The 17,065-nt window shown below is 45.5% G+C and overlaps 1 protein-coding gene across 3 annotated transcripts in view; it reads right to left on the reverse strand.

The window, feature by feature from the left end:
- The window catches only part of YTHDC2 (YTH N6-methyladenosine RNA binding protein C2), a 37,787-nt gene extending 23,870 nt beyond the window's left edge, over positions 1-13,917 (reverse strand). For 2 of the 3 annotated variants that reach the window (XM_083464379.1, XM_083464378.1), the window contains exons 1-9: positions 12,915-13,917; positions 10,265-10,355; positions 9,197-9,393; positions 4,386-4,585; positions 3,574-3,740; positions 2,530-2,632; positions 1,377-1,533; positions 588-695; positions 289-434 (exon numbers count right to left, since the gene is read on the reverse strand). In XM_083464379.1, coding sequence (XP_083320505.1) covers positions 289-434; positions 588-695; positions 1,377-1,533; positions 2,530-2,632; positions 3,574-3,740; positions 4,386-4,585; positions 9,197-9,393; positions 10,265-10,355; positions 12,915-13,116 — 1,371 coding nt within the window. In that variant the 5' untranslated portion in view covers positions 13,117-13,917. The remainder of the gene's footprint in view (positions 1-288; positions 435-587; positions 696-1,376; positions 1,534-2,529; positions 2,633-3,573; positions 3,741-4,385; positions 4,586-9,196; positions 9,394-10,264; positions 10,356-12,914) is intronic. The other variant, XM_083464377.1, reaches the window with a different exon arrangement.
- Positions 13,918-17,065: the final 3,148 nt, after the last annotated feature.

Below are 17,065 nucleotides of genomic sequence, written 5' to 3' on the forward strand. Positions count from 1 at the left end.
ACAAACACAAAAATAGGCATAATCACTGTAACATACTGTATGAAAACAGCAATGTGTCTCTTGGAAAGGTGAAGCAGAAGCCTGACTTTACAGAAATCCTGGAGAGTAGGAAAAGTCAGGAGGACCTCTATGAATGGACATCTGTTGTGTATGCAGAGGAGACTATGCTGACTATGAGCTTCATACGCAAATGAACGTTGGTGGAAATTTGAACCTAGATCATACCGTTCTGGTTTCATAACAATTCCTATCAACATGAAATATTAGAATCCTTAAACAAATTCATACCAACTGACTGAACACTGTGTCACCACCATCATCCAGCAGATCATATTCTTCAGCCACATTTGGTATTGCTCTCTGGCGCTGCAATTCTGGCTTGCTGTTGTCTTGTGCAGAATACCATTCAGTCAGAGTTGTCTGTTGTTTTTCCTCTGGAGAACATTTTTAAATGTTTTACACAAAGAAAAGGAGTAAAGATGAAAATGTATATTTACTTACTAGTGTTTCACAAGATATTGGGGGTGGGGGGTTTGCTTATCTCTAGATACATCTCCCTTCTAACACCTGCATATATAAATACCAACCTCGCTGTTTTTCCTTTTTGTATTTGATCATCTCTTTATTTGTGTAGCCTGTACTTCTTAGTAGGTCTTCAAGGAACATCTCTTTTACTTCAAATGGTCTTCCTGGTACTGAAGACATCAATATAAATAATCAAGTTTATGCTAAATCATCAATATCATACTTAAACCTGTAGCTTACAGGTTTCAAACTGCTAAATCTCTTTCTCTCTATACAGTGGTACCTCCGGTTGTGGACGGGATCCGTTCTGGAGCTCCGGTCAGATCCCAAGGTTTCCGCAACCAGAGGGACTGCTTCTGTGGATGCACGCACGGCAAAAACCCAGAAATATACTTCCAGGTTTGCCACTTACGTATCCCAAAGTTTAAGTAAGGGGAGGTACGACTGTATATAGATATACATATGCCATGTAAAAATAGTAAATATGTACCAAAAAAGCAGTTCAAGACTTATAGAAATGCAGCTTTAATATTAGCATATTGGATTAAGGAAATTGTATACTAATTGTTACAAGCTTTCTCAGCCAGATGAATAGGTCTCTGCCATGGATGTCTATTTTGTATTGTTTTAAAGTATATCTGCTCTCAATTTCTGTGTGACTTTTACCTGTTTTTTGTTGCATTTTGCACATTGCCTTGAGACATGTATGTGAAAGGCAGTAGTAGCAGTAGTAATAGTAACAAAAATAATACATTGATTTGTTTCCAAGGTTTGACATGTACTACACCAAGCTAAGGAAAATGCATTCAACTTAATTTAGTAGACTGATTCCTACTAGCATTTGAACTTACTATATATCACTGGACAGCCTGCAAAATATCTGAGAAACAGGTTCACATCCAGGGCAGCACTAGAAAGTATGAGTTTCAACGATGAGTGTTTTTGTAGTGTATCTCTTAACTTCGTTAACAAGAAGTCGCTGAACCGATCTCTCTCATGGACTTCATCCTGCAATATAGACAAGAAAGAGAGCCCTCTTTAGAACAGAGCTTAAGAAGTTTGCCACAGTGTACTACGTAACTTCTGCATCACAAATTTTGTCATTTGACAATAGTTTTATATTTTTGCAAATACACCTGCTAGGCATTTATCGTGATCTATATAGAATTAACACAGCAATCATCCAGAAGCAGTAATCTTTCTCATATTAGCAGAAGTGCTGAATTAAGCTTATTTGACTAATATTTTACTAGATTATTCAGCGTGTTAGGTATTATGTTCTACCCAACTCCTACTGAGCCATTCTTGCAGACATGCCACCCTATTCTCTTATCCCTTTCATGCTTTCTCTTGTGAGCATGTTCTTTGCTTCAGGGTTTCACCATGTCCTCAGTCTAGCAGCACATGTGATGTTGTGGGATACATGTTAACACCTGTGTACTCTTATAGTTCGTTTGTACACACATCATTCCACAGTTCTCTGCCAGTGACAAGTTTACACCATAGCAGACATGACAGTTAAGCTCTCCTTCAGTTTTTAATCAGCTATTCACTGTTCACTAAAGAGAAATTTATTGAATAAAAATTGGGCCTGTTTTATTATTATTATTATTATTATTATTATTATTATTATTATTATGTTAAATTTCTATACCGCATCCTGAGCCATTTAAGGCTTTAGTATTCTGCTGACTAAGGTAGACACAACTCAAGTTCAGAATTGTAGTCATCAAGCTTTATGTGCCTACCATAAGCTATTTGTAGCCTCTTGGTTATCTGAATAAACATATCTGACAGCAAGTGGCTGAAAGTCATGCCTTCAACTACAAGTGCCTTCGTATGTCAGCCAACTCCAAAACTATAAAGTTGATCATGGTGCTCCTTGTGTCAATTTATGCATAAATAATAATAATAAAGAACCAACAAGAAGAACTTTAAGTCAAGTTTCGCAACTTCAAAAATTTGGCATAGTTATTTTCGTGAGAAATAATTAGTCAACCTTACCACAATGACATGAGTTACAGTTGACAGTGCACTATCTCCTGCCATTAATGTACGAAGCAATACACCATTAGTGCAAAATGTTAAAAGTGTCTTTGGAGAGACCCTGTTAAAAATACAAAACAGCTTATGAAGAAGTATTTGCACACAACAAGGATATGAAGTCATTGCAAATATATGCACTTTTAGCACAAATTTATCACATCCAGACCTGCATAAGATTGTTGACTATGCATAAATACTATCTGACCTACAACTTTTAGTGACACAAGATTGCAAATAAGCACTTGCCTGAGAGACAACAGTCCCCCTTCCTATCCTCAGGACAAAACCATGTTTTATATAGTAGTACAGTGGTACCTCAGGTTACATACGCTTCAGGTTACATACGCTTCAGGTTACAGACTCCGCTAACCCAGAAATAGTGCTTCAGGTGAAGAACTTTGCTACAGGTTGAGAACAGAAATCGTGCTCCTGCGGCGCGGCAGCAGCAGGAGGCCCCATTAGCTAAAGTGGTGCTTCAGGTTAAGAACAGTTTCAGGTTAAGTACGGAACTCCAGAATGAATTAAGTAGTTAACCCGAGATACCACTGTATGTTCAGAAAGGGAGCAAAAACACCCTGTCTGTCTGTCTGTCTGTCTGTCTCTCACTCTCTCTGATACATGCACCCTCGTCTCCGCTGTCAGAATGCATGGAACAGATCAACATACTGACTTCTGAAAACTGCTCATTAGAGTGTCTTTTTTCGAGCCTTCCACCTATGGACTTTTACAATGCTATACCGTTGATATATTCTGAGCTGGAGAGCTCTTTTGCTTCCATTTTTAGGTTCCACAGTGCAGCCCTGTTTAATAGTGTCATGGAAGCAGCCAATCAGAAACTGCACTTTGGTTTCCGAACATTTCAGAAGTCAAACGGACTTCCGGAATGGATTCTGTTCAACTTCTGAGGTACGACTGTAATACATTTCTGCTCCATTGTCTCACATTTTTCTAAATATTTCTAAAACACTTTCTATCCAAAACTACAAGCAATATTGGCAGGACCTGCTTTCCAGTCGGATTTGATAGCCAATCGTCTGCCCAATCTTCTCTCTTCTCTCAGCGGCAACCCTTTCAGCCACAGCAATTGCTGCTAAACGTCTTGGCTGAGTGCAAAATATGCGACATGGTATTCCGTTTTTGTAGCAGTCATCAAGTAGAAACTGGGGAATCTGAACACAAAGATTTTAGATTAGCGTTGAAAAAGTTGTAATCTGCACCCTCCTCACAAGAGACCCAGTTCACACATAATACTGAGCCAATCTGTGCAGGCTACTGGAGATGTTCTTTATGCTGCTATGCCATGCCAATCAAAGCCAAAGGCTGACTCAGTATCTTCTACAAACCAGGACCTTTGGTTACAGCTCCTGGTGGGTGAAGAGAGAACTTAACCACAAGCACCTGTTCAGACGACATACTAGGCCAAACCTTGGACCAGGCAAGAGCGAAACAGCTCAAGCTCTTCTCTGGAAGCCCACATGCTCAAGCAGCCCTGCTAAGCAATATTTTAACTTAGGATGACATGTGAACCAGGACACAATTTATTACGACCAACTGAGAATGTGGTCCAGCCAAACCCACTCCAAGTGTCCTGAGTAGATATTAGTTTTCTGCAAAAAAATGCTTCGATAGTAAAATGCATAAGAAATCAAAGTTGTTGAAACTTTATAAGTAACCAGAAAAAAAATAAGTCATCAAAATGAAAGTGTATTTCCATTAGTAGACAAAACTAAACACTTGAGATTTAAACTATTTTGGAATTTGTAAATAAGCAATTCAAAAGATCTTTCCATTTCAAATTCTGATAGCATACATACCTGAGTAGTTTTTCCTGATCCAGTTTCCCCCACAATCAAAATAACTTTATTTTCTTTAATAATTCTAACAATTTCATCCTGCTTTTCATAAACTGGTAGAGACTGCCGAAATGAATCAAATTCAGATTCTCCCCGTTTCACTGGGATTTGAGGGATGCCATTGTTAAGTCGCCCACTTGTTTTGCTCATTTCTCTATTCTCTAAGAAAAGACAAAAGTGATGACTGCACCAAACTTGCTATTAATCTAAACAGATGTCTTTAAGTATGTAAAATTGAATACTTCCTAGCAAACTAATCAAGATTACATTTTTACCCCCAGGGGAGGGGGAAGTAAACAACTGTGCTAACAGCACATAATTATATCACTACACAGGGGTTGGGGAGTGCTCACCCCTAAGCACAAACAAGGCTTTTATCTTTAGAAATGGTATGCTTCACTTACACATTTAGCTTTGCCCATGTTTACAGCCAAATGTGAGGTTGCAGCTTAGCAGCTGCACAACTATTAGTGCTGCTGTGGCTGCTAAAAACACCCGCAACATACCATGTCACAAACTTTGGTCCTTACTGAAAGCTGTTAATGACCGTTCTTGTTAGTCTTGTAAAAGGCTATTTCTTCATTGGCCACTGAACTACACAATCTCCCAATCTTTTTGCATGCACAGGGTTTGGTGGGGTTGAAATGGCTTTAGCACAGCATCCCACAGTGCTCCATAACACAGCAAAACTGTAGATCATACCATTGAGCTTCAGTCTACCGTAAGAAGAAATGCATGTTTTCTAGAGAGAAAATGATCTTTTTACACAGCTAGGCAAGTATAAAAATGCTTTGGAAGCATCACAGGAAAAGCCCTGTATTTGTCTCTTAGTTTACATTTTCTCACTGTCCACCCGATATCCATATCTGCTTACAGAATACTCCTGGCTTACAGACAGGAAAGGTAGAATGTTCACCTCAAATTCCTTCCTCAAAATCTGCTTGGTAGGGCTGGGGGACTTGCCAGAAACGGTGTGGAAAATAACACAAGAGGCTGCCTGGGAATACTGAACTGGCAAAAATGGCATGTCCTCCCATGAATGGGAGCCTCCGGCTCTATTACACTGCTTTCTGTTAATAGAGGGGGCATAGGGGAACCAAGTCATGGTCTCCTTGTGACTTGTGGTCATTAGCCGTGACCCCCGCTAATTGATTTACGAACCTCGATTAGCGTTTTATTACTGACCGGTCCGGCGCGCTTCCATCAGCTGTGCCACTCAGTCACGGCTCAACAGAGCTTCACACAGCGGTGTAAACTGTCACGTTCCAGACAAAACACATAGAGAGTCCAGGTTTGTCTATTTACAGCATTTATTCCGACATTTCCCCCAGGGATTTCCTGGGCTCCTCTCAGCCATTACAGGCTACGTCTTTTCCCCACAGCTCACATCGTGAGACTGGAAAACTTTGCCTCAAGCTCCGCCCGAGCTTCCAAAAGTGACGTCAGAATGGTGTAGCATCCTGGGAAAAGCTTAACCCGTTAAGTTCCAGCTCTCACACCCCCCCTTGCTGCACCTTCTGACAAAACCCTCTGAGTTCAACACCTTCCCCTGCCTTGTGCCCCTCCCCGGCATCTTTCCCAGGCACCTGTTGAACCCCTTCAACACTCCCAGAATCACACTGTGCGACACTTTTCCACGCACCTGTGACCTGATACCCTACTGACCCATTAGGTCCAGCAGCTGTGTCTTCTCGGTCAGACTCTTTCCCCTCTGACTTGACAACCCTTCCGTGAGCTTTCTCCATTACCGGAGATGAAGCCTCACACCTGGACACTCCTTTCACAACCCTTGGAGATGCCCAAACCTGCCCTGAACCCTGACACCGGACTTGGTCCCCATCACCGGGATCTGAACCCTGATTCTGGACCTGATCCCCATCACTGGGTTCAGCCACAGCCTCCCTTCTCCCTTGAGAAGACTTTGCACCCGTCACCTGGTGACGTATTCCCTTTTCCTTGAAAAATTCCTCCAGAGCAGACCCAGTAAACTGTGACCCTCGGTCGCTCTTGAACCCTTGCACCCTGGTGGAGAACATTAGTTCCACCCCCGCAACCCAATCCTGGAACAGTTGCGCCACCTCCCCCTGTGATTTGAGAGAGAAACACCAGCCAACCTGGCTGTGGTTACCTGTCAGTGACAGCACATACCTGGCCCCACCCAGACTCTCAGACCTCTTGGGTCCTGACAGATCTGTGTAAACCAGCTCCAAACCTCCTTGGCTACCCTCCCAAACCCGGGAAAAACCAAGCACCTTTGCACCTTTGCATGCCCTGCACCCTTGGGACCTCCTCCCACATTTCCGGAGCTTGTACCCTTTTGTGCACCTGTGCAACTTTTGCACATCTTTGGGAACCTTAGCACACTTCACCTGTGCTTTTCCAGCATTCCCACCACCCTCCAGAGGTGACTCCAGAACAAAGACGTTGTTCTCCCTCTGCATGTTGACCCGTTGTCTCCCTCCTCTGAAAATGGAACAGGTGTCATTTTCAAAACGAGCATTGTATCCCTGCTTCATTAGAGCTGATACATATAAAAGACAACACTTCAGTCCCGGCACAACGTTGATCTCTCGCTTCTCCTGTGAAGTAGAGAAAAACACGTTAGTCATACCACAGACTGGCTTTTGTGTTCCGTCTGTGAACCTAACAGTCATCCCTGTCAAAACAGCCCTGCATTTCCGCAGCTTCCCAGCAGATGTCTCTGGAATCAAATTGCAATCAGCAGCAGAGCCAATAACAACACTCTGCTCTGGCCTTGTCCCACGAGTCTCTTGCTGGCACCTGGCACGTACACCAGCCTCAGTCCCGCGCCTGGTTGTTTTTCCAGACCGGTTGCCATGGTAACCCGACTGGTTCCCATGAGAAATCAACAGTTTGACCTTGGCAACATCAGCAACATCCTGCCTTTTCTCTCTGCTCCGGTGGGGGCAATCTCGCCGCAGATGTCCCGGAGCTTTGCACACGTAGCAACGACGAACTCCAGTGGAAAAACACTGCCTGGGGCTCCCAGCTGGCTTTGCCTTCCTCCTCCTGGAACGGCGCCTCCCACCAGCCTCGCCCCCCCTGAAGCCGCTCTTCGCTCCAGCAGGTTCAGTGGAAAACTTTTCAAACTTGCCTTTGGAACTTTCCACCCCCCCGACATGCTCTCTAGCACTCCTTGAGGCTAAATCATCAGGAACAGGGGCTCCAGCCATCTTTAGGCTTCCAGCTTCAATTTGCCCTTGGCCTCCTGCTGAGCCTTCACAGCAAACACAGCAGTACATTTCCAAGCGCCAATAGTCCCTTGCCCCCCCCCTCTGGGGCCCACAGCCTTTCCCAGCTGTGCACCGTCTCTCACGTAGGTGATCAGCGCCATCTTGTCTTTCTGTTCTGAAGCAGCCATCTCCCGGCCCTTGCTTTCCGCCTCCAGTCTCACAAACACCCTGGAGCGCTGAACGGCCTCTGGCTTCCTGGCACCCAGAACAGTAGACTTCAGATCAGCAGCCAGGTTGCCCAACTTCTTAAAGTGAGCCTCCCACAGTCCTCCAAGACCTGGCAGCCTGCCATCTTCCCCCGGGGCCCAGCGTACTCACGTAAACAACCAGCCGCTTCTTTCGCTCCCGGTCTAGCAGATCAGCTCCCCTGCCTCTCACAATTCCAGGCAGAACTTCAAGCTGGCATCAGCATCGTTGTCAGCTTGCCTTCAAACGTTAGGCACAGCCCCAAGCTCTCTGCAGCGTCTTTCAGCTTGCTTGCCTGCTTGCCTCAGATTCCGGCCTCCCGTTCTCCAAAGGCGCCCCCAAGCTGTACTCACAAGACTTCCAGCTCCCCTGGCGTGGAGAAACGATATCTCAGCTGCTCTCAGCTCTTGGCAGTTCTCAGCAACCCAGGCACTTTTCTGCGTCTCGCAGCCTGCTTGTTTGCTTCTGCCTGCTCTTCCTGCCGTCTCTGCTCGACACCGCAGATTTACAGCTCCTGACAGTTTTACAAGCGGTAATTTATGGGTCCATAACCTGTGACTTGTGGTCATTAGCCGTGACCCCCGCTAATTGATTTACGAACCTCGATTAGCGTTTTATTACTGACCGGTCCGGCGCGCTTCCATCAGCTGTGCCACTCAGTCACGGCTCAACAGAGCTTCACACAGCGGTGTAAACTGTCACGTTCCAGACAAAACACATAGAGAGTCCAGGTTTGTCTATTTACAGCATTTATTCCGACATTTCCCCCAGGGATTTCCTGGGCTCCTCTCAGCCATTACAGGCTACGTCTTTTCCCCACAGCTCACATCGTGAGACTGGCAAACTTTGCCTCAAGCTCCGCCCGAGCTTCCAAAAGTGACGTCAGAATGGTGTAGCATCCTGGGAAAAGCTTAACCCGTTAAGTTCCAGCTCTCACACTCCTTTGGTTTGATGTGCCATAATTTTTGTGCGTTTTAATTTGAAAAGATAGTGCATGATTGTGCACATTTAGGTGTATCTCATATTATCAGAATGCACAGCTTGCAGGGTGAAGAGCTTTCATTCTCCACCTAGCAATGCTTTCCCAAAATAAAATGGCAACAAGGTAGTGCCATAAATGTCAAGTCTCTTGCAGCACCATCAAAATGCAATGAATGCACCAGCACTTATATGGCAACCACATTTGCAAAAACATAATGCAGTTGTAACTGTGTCATTATACACACATAAGCTATAGACCTCCAAGAGTTTCCAAGCATAGCTTGGGGTATGCAATAAATTTTCCCTTCACAATTCACCATTATATTTCTTAATAGAATATACTCAACGTACCAGCTTCAACAGCAAAAACATTTCCTCTCTCTGTCTTTGGTAGAAGCTCGGTGCGCTCTTTATTGGTGACAGGAAATCGCTGTACGAGGCTTCTGATAGCATGTTTTGTGTTGGGAATCAAATTACATGTCATTACTGTATGTGCCAACTCTGAGCCATCTTTTTTCTTCACAGTTAGATATCTGCTTGCACCTTTCCTAAAAAATAAAAAAGGAAGGAAGAATCATTTTATATTCAGCACCGGGAGTAACCTTTACAAACACAGATAAATTATAAGACCCACAGTGAAGCAGTTTTCTCAAAACATTAAGATATGCTAGGACTTCCCAAATACGTGAATTAAACTCTAAACACATTGCTGTGCTTTTTGAGTTAGTGTCAGCTACACTAACTCAGAAATATTGTTTCAGATGCTACATGCCGTAGATTTTTGATCCTGGATTAAGTACCTGCATAAAGACAAAGTATCAATGTGGCTTAATGTTCGGCATAGTAAACATCTAACTTCAAATCTGATTTGATTGCGTCTTGTTTTCCAGTAGGTATGCTTCAAATCTCTTCACTGCCTGACACAATAGTCTCATTAGGGACAATCATATCTCAGTTTAGTAGCCCAATATATAAGAAGCCTAACCTCTCAGAGCAAGACACAGCCTTCCTCAACCTGGTGTGCTCTAAATACTTTGGTATAGCAGTGGCATTATACCTCCAGCAGCCAATCTCTGCTGCCTTACAAAGCAGGTAGCATGCAGAAGGAAAAATTATTGCAGCAATGGGTACACAGTCCAAACTTGGGAGCCATATATGGTCACCTGAAAGGAACAACTACTTATCACAGGTAATTGGGCAAAGGCCAAATTATGAATCTGCCTCAACAGTGTCAACAGATATCTCACCCCACCCTGGCAGTACTTGTACACAGAACATTTTGAAACAACAGAACACAGAGACTCTCAGGAAGAATTCCACCTCAGGACACTACTCAAAACTGAAAAACAAAACTTTGCCAGAAAGATGCATATTTTCCCATTCACATGGGTAAGTATTTTTAGCAAGGTACTTACTTACCCTTTACTTTTAGAAATTAGACCAAGCGATTGACTAAGTCGATGAATGAAGGCTCTTTCAGTACTAGTCAAGGAGGAAGGAAATTCCATTTCTGAAAGAGAAAGCATACATGTATGTGCCTACATACAACTATGTCTAAATAGTAGAAATACATCACCCCTGAATAAACAAGCAATGACTTTTTAAGGACAATAAACTAAGAACTGCACTCACTCACGTGGAACTCAGTCCCATTGAATTCTATTATTAATTATTATTATTATTATTATTATTATTATTATTATTATTATTATTATTTGTACCCCGCCCTCCCCGGCCAGAGCCAGGCTCAGAGCAGCTAACATCATATAAATAATACAATATGCACAAAAACAAGCAATCAATTGATTAAAATGCATCCCAAAATTAATTCAAATAAATTAAAATTAAAGTTAAAACTGGACAAATGACAATCCAATGACAATGAAAGCAGTTAATACTCGCCAGGACCAACTGTTTCCACTGATATTATAAGGACCTGTGAGCAGGCTGGGAAACCTCCTTCATGCTTGTTCTTATACAAAGAGAAAATGAGTCAGACTGAACCCTGACCAAAGGCCTGGCAGAACAGCTCCATCTTGCAGGCCCTGTGGAAGAATGTCAAATCTCGCAGGGCCCTGGTCTCTTGTGAGAGAATGTTCCACCAGGCCGGAGCCACGGCCGAAAAGGCCCTGGCTCTGGTTGAGGACAGTCTAATCTCCCTGGGACCCAGAATCTTCAGGGTGTTGTTATTTGCAGACCGTAAGGGACATACCAGGAGAGGCGGTCCTGGTAGGTACGAGGGTCCTAGGCCGTATAGGGCTTTAAACCAGCACCTTAAACCTGTACTCCACCGTGAGCCAGTGCAGCTGGTATAGCACTGGGTGAATGTGATCCCACGGCAAAGACCCCGTAAGGAGTCTCGCCGCGGCATTCTGCACCCACTGAAGTTTCTGAATCAGTTTCAAGGGCAGCCCCATGTAGAGTGAGTTACAATAATCAAGCCTGGAGGTGACCGTCACATGGATCACAGTGGCGAGGTCAGGGCGAGAGAGGTAAGGGCAATAAGGCTTACTTCAGGGTAGATATGAATAGGGATCATACTATGCATTGAATTTGATCAGCAAGAAAGATGAAGAACAAAGGAGATATTTCACACAATGCATAGTTTAAAACAATTAGTGTGTGAAAGTTACTGCCACAAACTATGGTAATTGCCACAACTATTAGCTGCTGTTCCAGTATGTCCAGAGGTAGAGGACAAACTATGAGCTAGCCATCACTTTGCTAGTGATCTTTCTACAGTATAAAGCTTGCTGCTGCTGGAAACATAGTGTAGCAACTTAGTTTGATCCAGTATGACCATTTTTTATGCTCCATTCATTGGGTTTTGCTATATAAGTGCATGAAAAGCAAATATGCATGCTGTATTATTATTTTATTTATACTCTGTCTTTTTCCCCTGATGGGGTTCAAGTCAGCTTACAGATAAAAATTGTATATGCCATACTTAAATATAGAAGGGCCTCTTCTACATAAGTGATACAACTCCTGCATTGAATGCCCATGATCCCCAGCTCAATCCCTATCATCTCCAGTGAAAGGATCTCAAACAGCAGCGCTGGACTAAAGAGACCAATGGGGTAAACTGCACCCTATAGTAGACAATGAGGACCTGTAGTTCTGCATCAACCCAATCCAGTATGACCAGTTGGTCAGGGACGATGAATTGAACTCCAGCAACATCTGAGGGGCAAGGGCCATATATGAGCTGAAGATGGGTGCCAAACTGGAAAAGGACAAAGATTAGTTCCCTAGCCCACAGTGTTGCTGAGACAGCACTGAAAAAGAGGGAACGGTGATCTGATCCCGTGGCAAGACAGCTCACTATGGATGCACACTGCCACACCACCACATCTATAGCAGAGGTGCCAACTAGAATAAAATAGGGGGTGGCACGTAAGCCGTACCCCACATAATCACATGATATGGTGCACGTCATAGCAATGCCCAACAACTTTTTTGGAGGGACAGCCCCCTCAAATATTTCATTTGGAGGGGCCAAAACCCCATAGCCTCTATGAGTTGGCAGGTACATACAAAAGCGGGATCAAGACTAATAAAGTGGTACCTCGGGTTAAGTACTTAATTCGTTCCGGAGGTCCGTACTTAACCTGAAACTGTTCTTAACCTGAAGCGCCACTTTAGCTAATGGGGCCTCCTGCTGCTGCTATGCCGCAGGAGCACAATTTCTGTTCTCATCCTGAAGCAAAGTTCTTAACCCAAGGTACTATTTCTGGGTTAGCAGAGTCTGTAAGCTGAAGTTTATGTAACCTGAAGCGTATGTAACCCGAGGTACCACTGTATTCATGCAGCAGAGCTAGTACTGGCAGGTGATGCTCAGCACAGGGCTGCAAAAAAATAATAATAATAATTCGGTTTTAATAGGCTTACTGAAAAACAACCCTGTTCTCGACTACATCTGGTTGCCTGGACTCCTTCGGCGCCCTGATGAACTAACGAGGCGCTGACCCGCGAAGACCCACCATAACAAACCCGCCTCTTTCGACTGGGGCCGCTTTCAGGTCCACCCCCTCCTCCATCCTCGAGGGAAGGGAAGGGGAACCATTACCTCGCTGGTCCCCATAGCGGAACCTCTCCAGAGCGATGTTCACGGCGATTTTCACCTCCTCGTCGATGCGAATGTCCTTCAGCCCTTTGGACCGGCCGCTGCCGGAGCAGGAGGACGAGGCGGCGGCGGTGGACGGGCCCCCGCTGGGAGGGCCGCCGCCCCCTCCGGGAGGCCGCGGGGAGACGCTGCTCGGGCGCGACATCCCCCGAAAGCTGAGGAGGAGCTCGGGCTCAGAGGCACCGCTAGAGGGGGCCGGGCTAGGCCGGAGGCGCCCCGTACGCGAGAGGCAAAGCGGAAGGAGGACGCGCCTCCTCTGAGGGGCGGGGGGAGGGGCGAAGCGAGGGGCAGGGCCTGAGGCGGGCCGCGATGACGTCACGGACTCCTGGGCGGGGAAAGGAGGCGGCGAAAGGGCGAGCGGGCGGGCGCGCCCAAACGCAAGTTGCGCGTCTGGGTGATTGGGACGCCGAGCCTAGATTTGAGTTTATCGTAGGAGGCAATAATGTTAGGACAACCCGGGCGGCTTGATTTCTCTTTATACGCCTTGCAGCCGTCCTGAATACACCAACATTCCTAGCTGGGGGAACCCAGAAAACAAGGGCGTGGCCAGAATGTATGGGGCGGGGGGAGCAGAAAGATACTCATCTGCCTCTACCCCCTTAAATGCAGGAATCTTTTGCCCACTGTGGGGCTCGTACCTGCAACCCTGAGATTAAGAGTCTCATGCTCTACCAAATGAGCTATATGGTCAAAATCACATCTTCTGCATGTGTTCTTTGATTACGTCCAGAAAGGGCCTCCAGTAATCTCCCGACTGCAATATATTTTCAGAGCACCTGCTTATTGACAGTGATCGCATCCACACCATATATTTAAAGAAGTGATTTTGAACCAGTGTGCCATGGCACCATGGAGTGCCTTGAATGGTGGTCAGGAGTGCTGCAGGCAACACTGACCTCTGTCCCTTTTTCCTTCCCTCCCTCTTCTGATGCCCTCTCGGATCTCTGCCTCCCAAAGGCTTGCATGGCTGTTTGTTGCAGTAGCCCTGGCTGCAATGTGCTCCCCAAGTGAATGGTGCCTTTCGGGCTGGCTGGCCAGGGGGTGCTGGTTGCCAGGAGCTAAGACTGCCTCAGAGTAAGCAAGCAAGCAAGGAAGCAGGCAGGCAAGGGAGCCCAGCCAGCCAGTCCATCAGCCCTTACTGTTGAGGAATGGACAGACAAGTGAGAGGTTAGGCAGGCAGGCACTGTGCTGGCCTTCCTTGTGCTGGCTGTGGGCAAGGCCTCCCTGTGAGCTGCATGCCTTTCCGCCATGCAGGGCTGGCAGCGCCCACTGCTGCCTCCCAAGGTAAGGTGCTAGCCTCATGTTCACCTTTGGCCAGTCTCCATTGGGCCACTAAGGCTAGGAGCATTCTCTTCCCATACCCTTGTGGGTCAGTGTGAGGAGGCCTCTCTCTTTGGGGCAGGTGGGGGGCAGCTCAGAGACCAGGGGCAGCAGCTGCAGCTGCCCAGAGGACTCTCAAGGAGAGGGGACAGGAGAGGAGGCTGAGGGAACACTCCACAAGGGAGGGTGTTTGAAAAAGGGTGAGAGGCTGCCAGCTTTGCAGGAAAGGGGTGACACAACTGGGCTCCTGAGCCCCACGGTGTGCCTCATAAAGTTGGTCAAGGGAGCTGTGGACTCAAACAGGTTGAAAACCTCTGGTCTAGCAATTTTTGAATGAAATGTCTCAACAACAGTTGTTAAACTGCTTTCTTTTGACCCTGAGCACTCAGAAAAAATCTGTCAAAATCTTCCTACAATTTCTAATTTTAGTTAAGTTTTTTTTTTTAAATTTGCAGTAGTACCTCAGATTACAGATGCTTCAGGTTACAGACTCCGCTAACCCAGAAATAGTACCTCGGGTTAAGAACTTTGCTTCAGGATGAGAACAGAAATCGTGCTCCGGCGGCAGTGGGAGGCCCCATTAGCTAAAGTGCTTCAGATTATGAACAGTTTCAGGTTAAGTACGGACCTCTGGAATGAATTAAGTACTTAACCCGAGGTACCACTGTATTTACTTAACTAAATCTATTTACCATGCTTTTTTTACACACACAGCCCGATTCCATCTGCGGCTGTTTGGAAATGGCCCCCTGTGTGCGCAGTGTGAGATTTTCCCCTGCTCAATTTACAGCGTCAGAACTAAACTGCAGTTCCTGCCTGCAGGTAACCAAAAGGACATATGAAAATGTGTGTTCACTGCTGGGAGCAATACTGCTGTCACATGCAACAGAACCACCTCTGGTTCTGTGAGCACTGCACAAGGGATTTGAGTCTGTCTGTTTGGCTGTATAGTATACATTTGCCACACGGTGGTGCCAGTCTAGCAACTGTGGGGCCGAATCAGCATTGTACATTCAAAACACTCTTAAACCGTCACAGTTTAACTCCCCAAATTCCTGGGAACTGAAATTTAAAGGGGAGCCATAGGAGCCAATTCTGAGGGGTTCCCCAAATGGTGTGTGTGCACTGCACCACATGATCAATTATGAGAGGTTATACATGCCCCCCTCATTTTATTTAAGTTGGCACCCTGAAGGGGTGCCGAAACTTGTTAAGAGACGCCCGTTTCCCTCACAAAGCTACTGTTTCCAGAATGGTTTTAACAGTCAGACCCTCCTCACAGGGAATTGTAGCTCTGTGAGGGAAATAAGTGTCTCCTAACAATTCCCCGGGACACGGGTGGCGCTGTGGGTTAAACCACAGAGCCTAGGACTTGCTGATCAGAAGGTCGGCGGTTCAAATCCCCGTTGCTCGGTCCCTGCTTCTGCCAACCTAGCAGTTCGAAAGCACATCAAAGTGCAAGTAGATAAATAGGTACTGCTCCGGCGGGAAGGTAAATGGTGTTTCTGTGCACTGCTGTGGTTCGCCAGAAGCGGCTTAGTCATGCTGGCCACATGACCCAGAAGCTGTACGCCGGCTCCCTCGGCCAGTAAAGTGAGATGAGCGCTGCAACCCCCGAGTCAGCCACGACTGGACCTAATGGTCAGGGGTCCCTTTACCTTTACCTAACAATTCCCCACCCACCCCAATGGCCTTGTATTGTGAGCAGAAGTGAGAGTCAAACATGAGTCTTTGTGGCTCATCATAGTCCTCACACTGAATCTTGCTCTTCTAAACATCTACAACTACCCTAGCTTTCCCTTAGCCCCTTTCTTCTGAGCTTCTTCCATTTGTTCCCCATCCCAGTAATAATTGCCTTTTCCCATGCAGCCACCGTGTCCTTTTTTTATATCACAGGTAGTCAAAAGCAACAGCTGAGGAAGCATCAGCACAACCTCCCCAGTTTTGAGTGAATCGGACAGCATCAGGTTTTTGGTGATCCTGTGACCCCGCGGGTTAGGGTTTGGGGTCCGATGCAGAACATGGAGTTTTGGCCACGAAAGGCTGTTGCAGGACTTCTGCCAATGTTTTGGTGCCAGTTTAGAAAATCGGACATTGGGTTTTTGGTGACCCCCTAGGTTTGAATGTCAATTACTCTGTTTGTGTGTGGGGTGCTGCAAAACGCAGGCCTTTTGGTGTGAAACACCACAAAACGATTGCAAAACTTTGGCACCAGTTTTGAGGGGATCCCAGGTTTTGTGGTTTGTAGTTAATGAAGCCGAAATGCATTAACAACATTTCTTGGCACCTACTTTCTTCTTTAAATCTATGCCCTTACCTCTTAGGAAATTTCACTTGTATGGAATAAAGTACGATAGGAGAAACAAACACACTGTTAACTGTAAGCATCTCACGCCAATGCTCATTAATAACAGAAGTTTCCTTTGCACTGTGTCTTGAAAGGCTTTATAGATAAACCACCTAGTGCCAGAGCAGTTTTGAAACCTATAAACATGTTAACTATAAACTCCAGCTCAATAAAAAAATGAATCCATGTCTGTAACCGAAGCTTTGAAAGATGTTAAAAAGTCTTTGATCTTCTTTTTTTCGCAATTTGGAAACCTGAAGCATTTTTCAAGTGCTCACATGCTGTGTTCATTGTATCATCTCTTTTCATCCATATTCTCCCTTGATTGAAACAGACTAAGAGAACAATCCTATGTCTACTCTGAAGTAAGCCGTTGAATTCAATGGGGCTTATACCCTGGAAAGAGAGATTTTTAGGATTCATCCTT

This window comes from Podarcis liolepis (genome assembly GCF_965112155.1).
Source record: "Podarcis liolepis genome assembly, chromosome: 11".
Classification (NCBI taxonomy): Eukaryota; Metazoa; Chordata; class Lepidosauria; order Squamata; family Lacertidae; genus Podarcis; species Podarcis liolepis.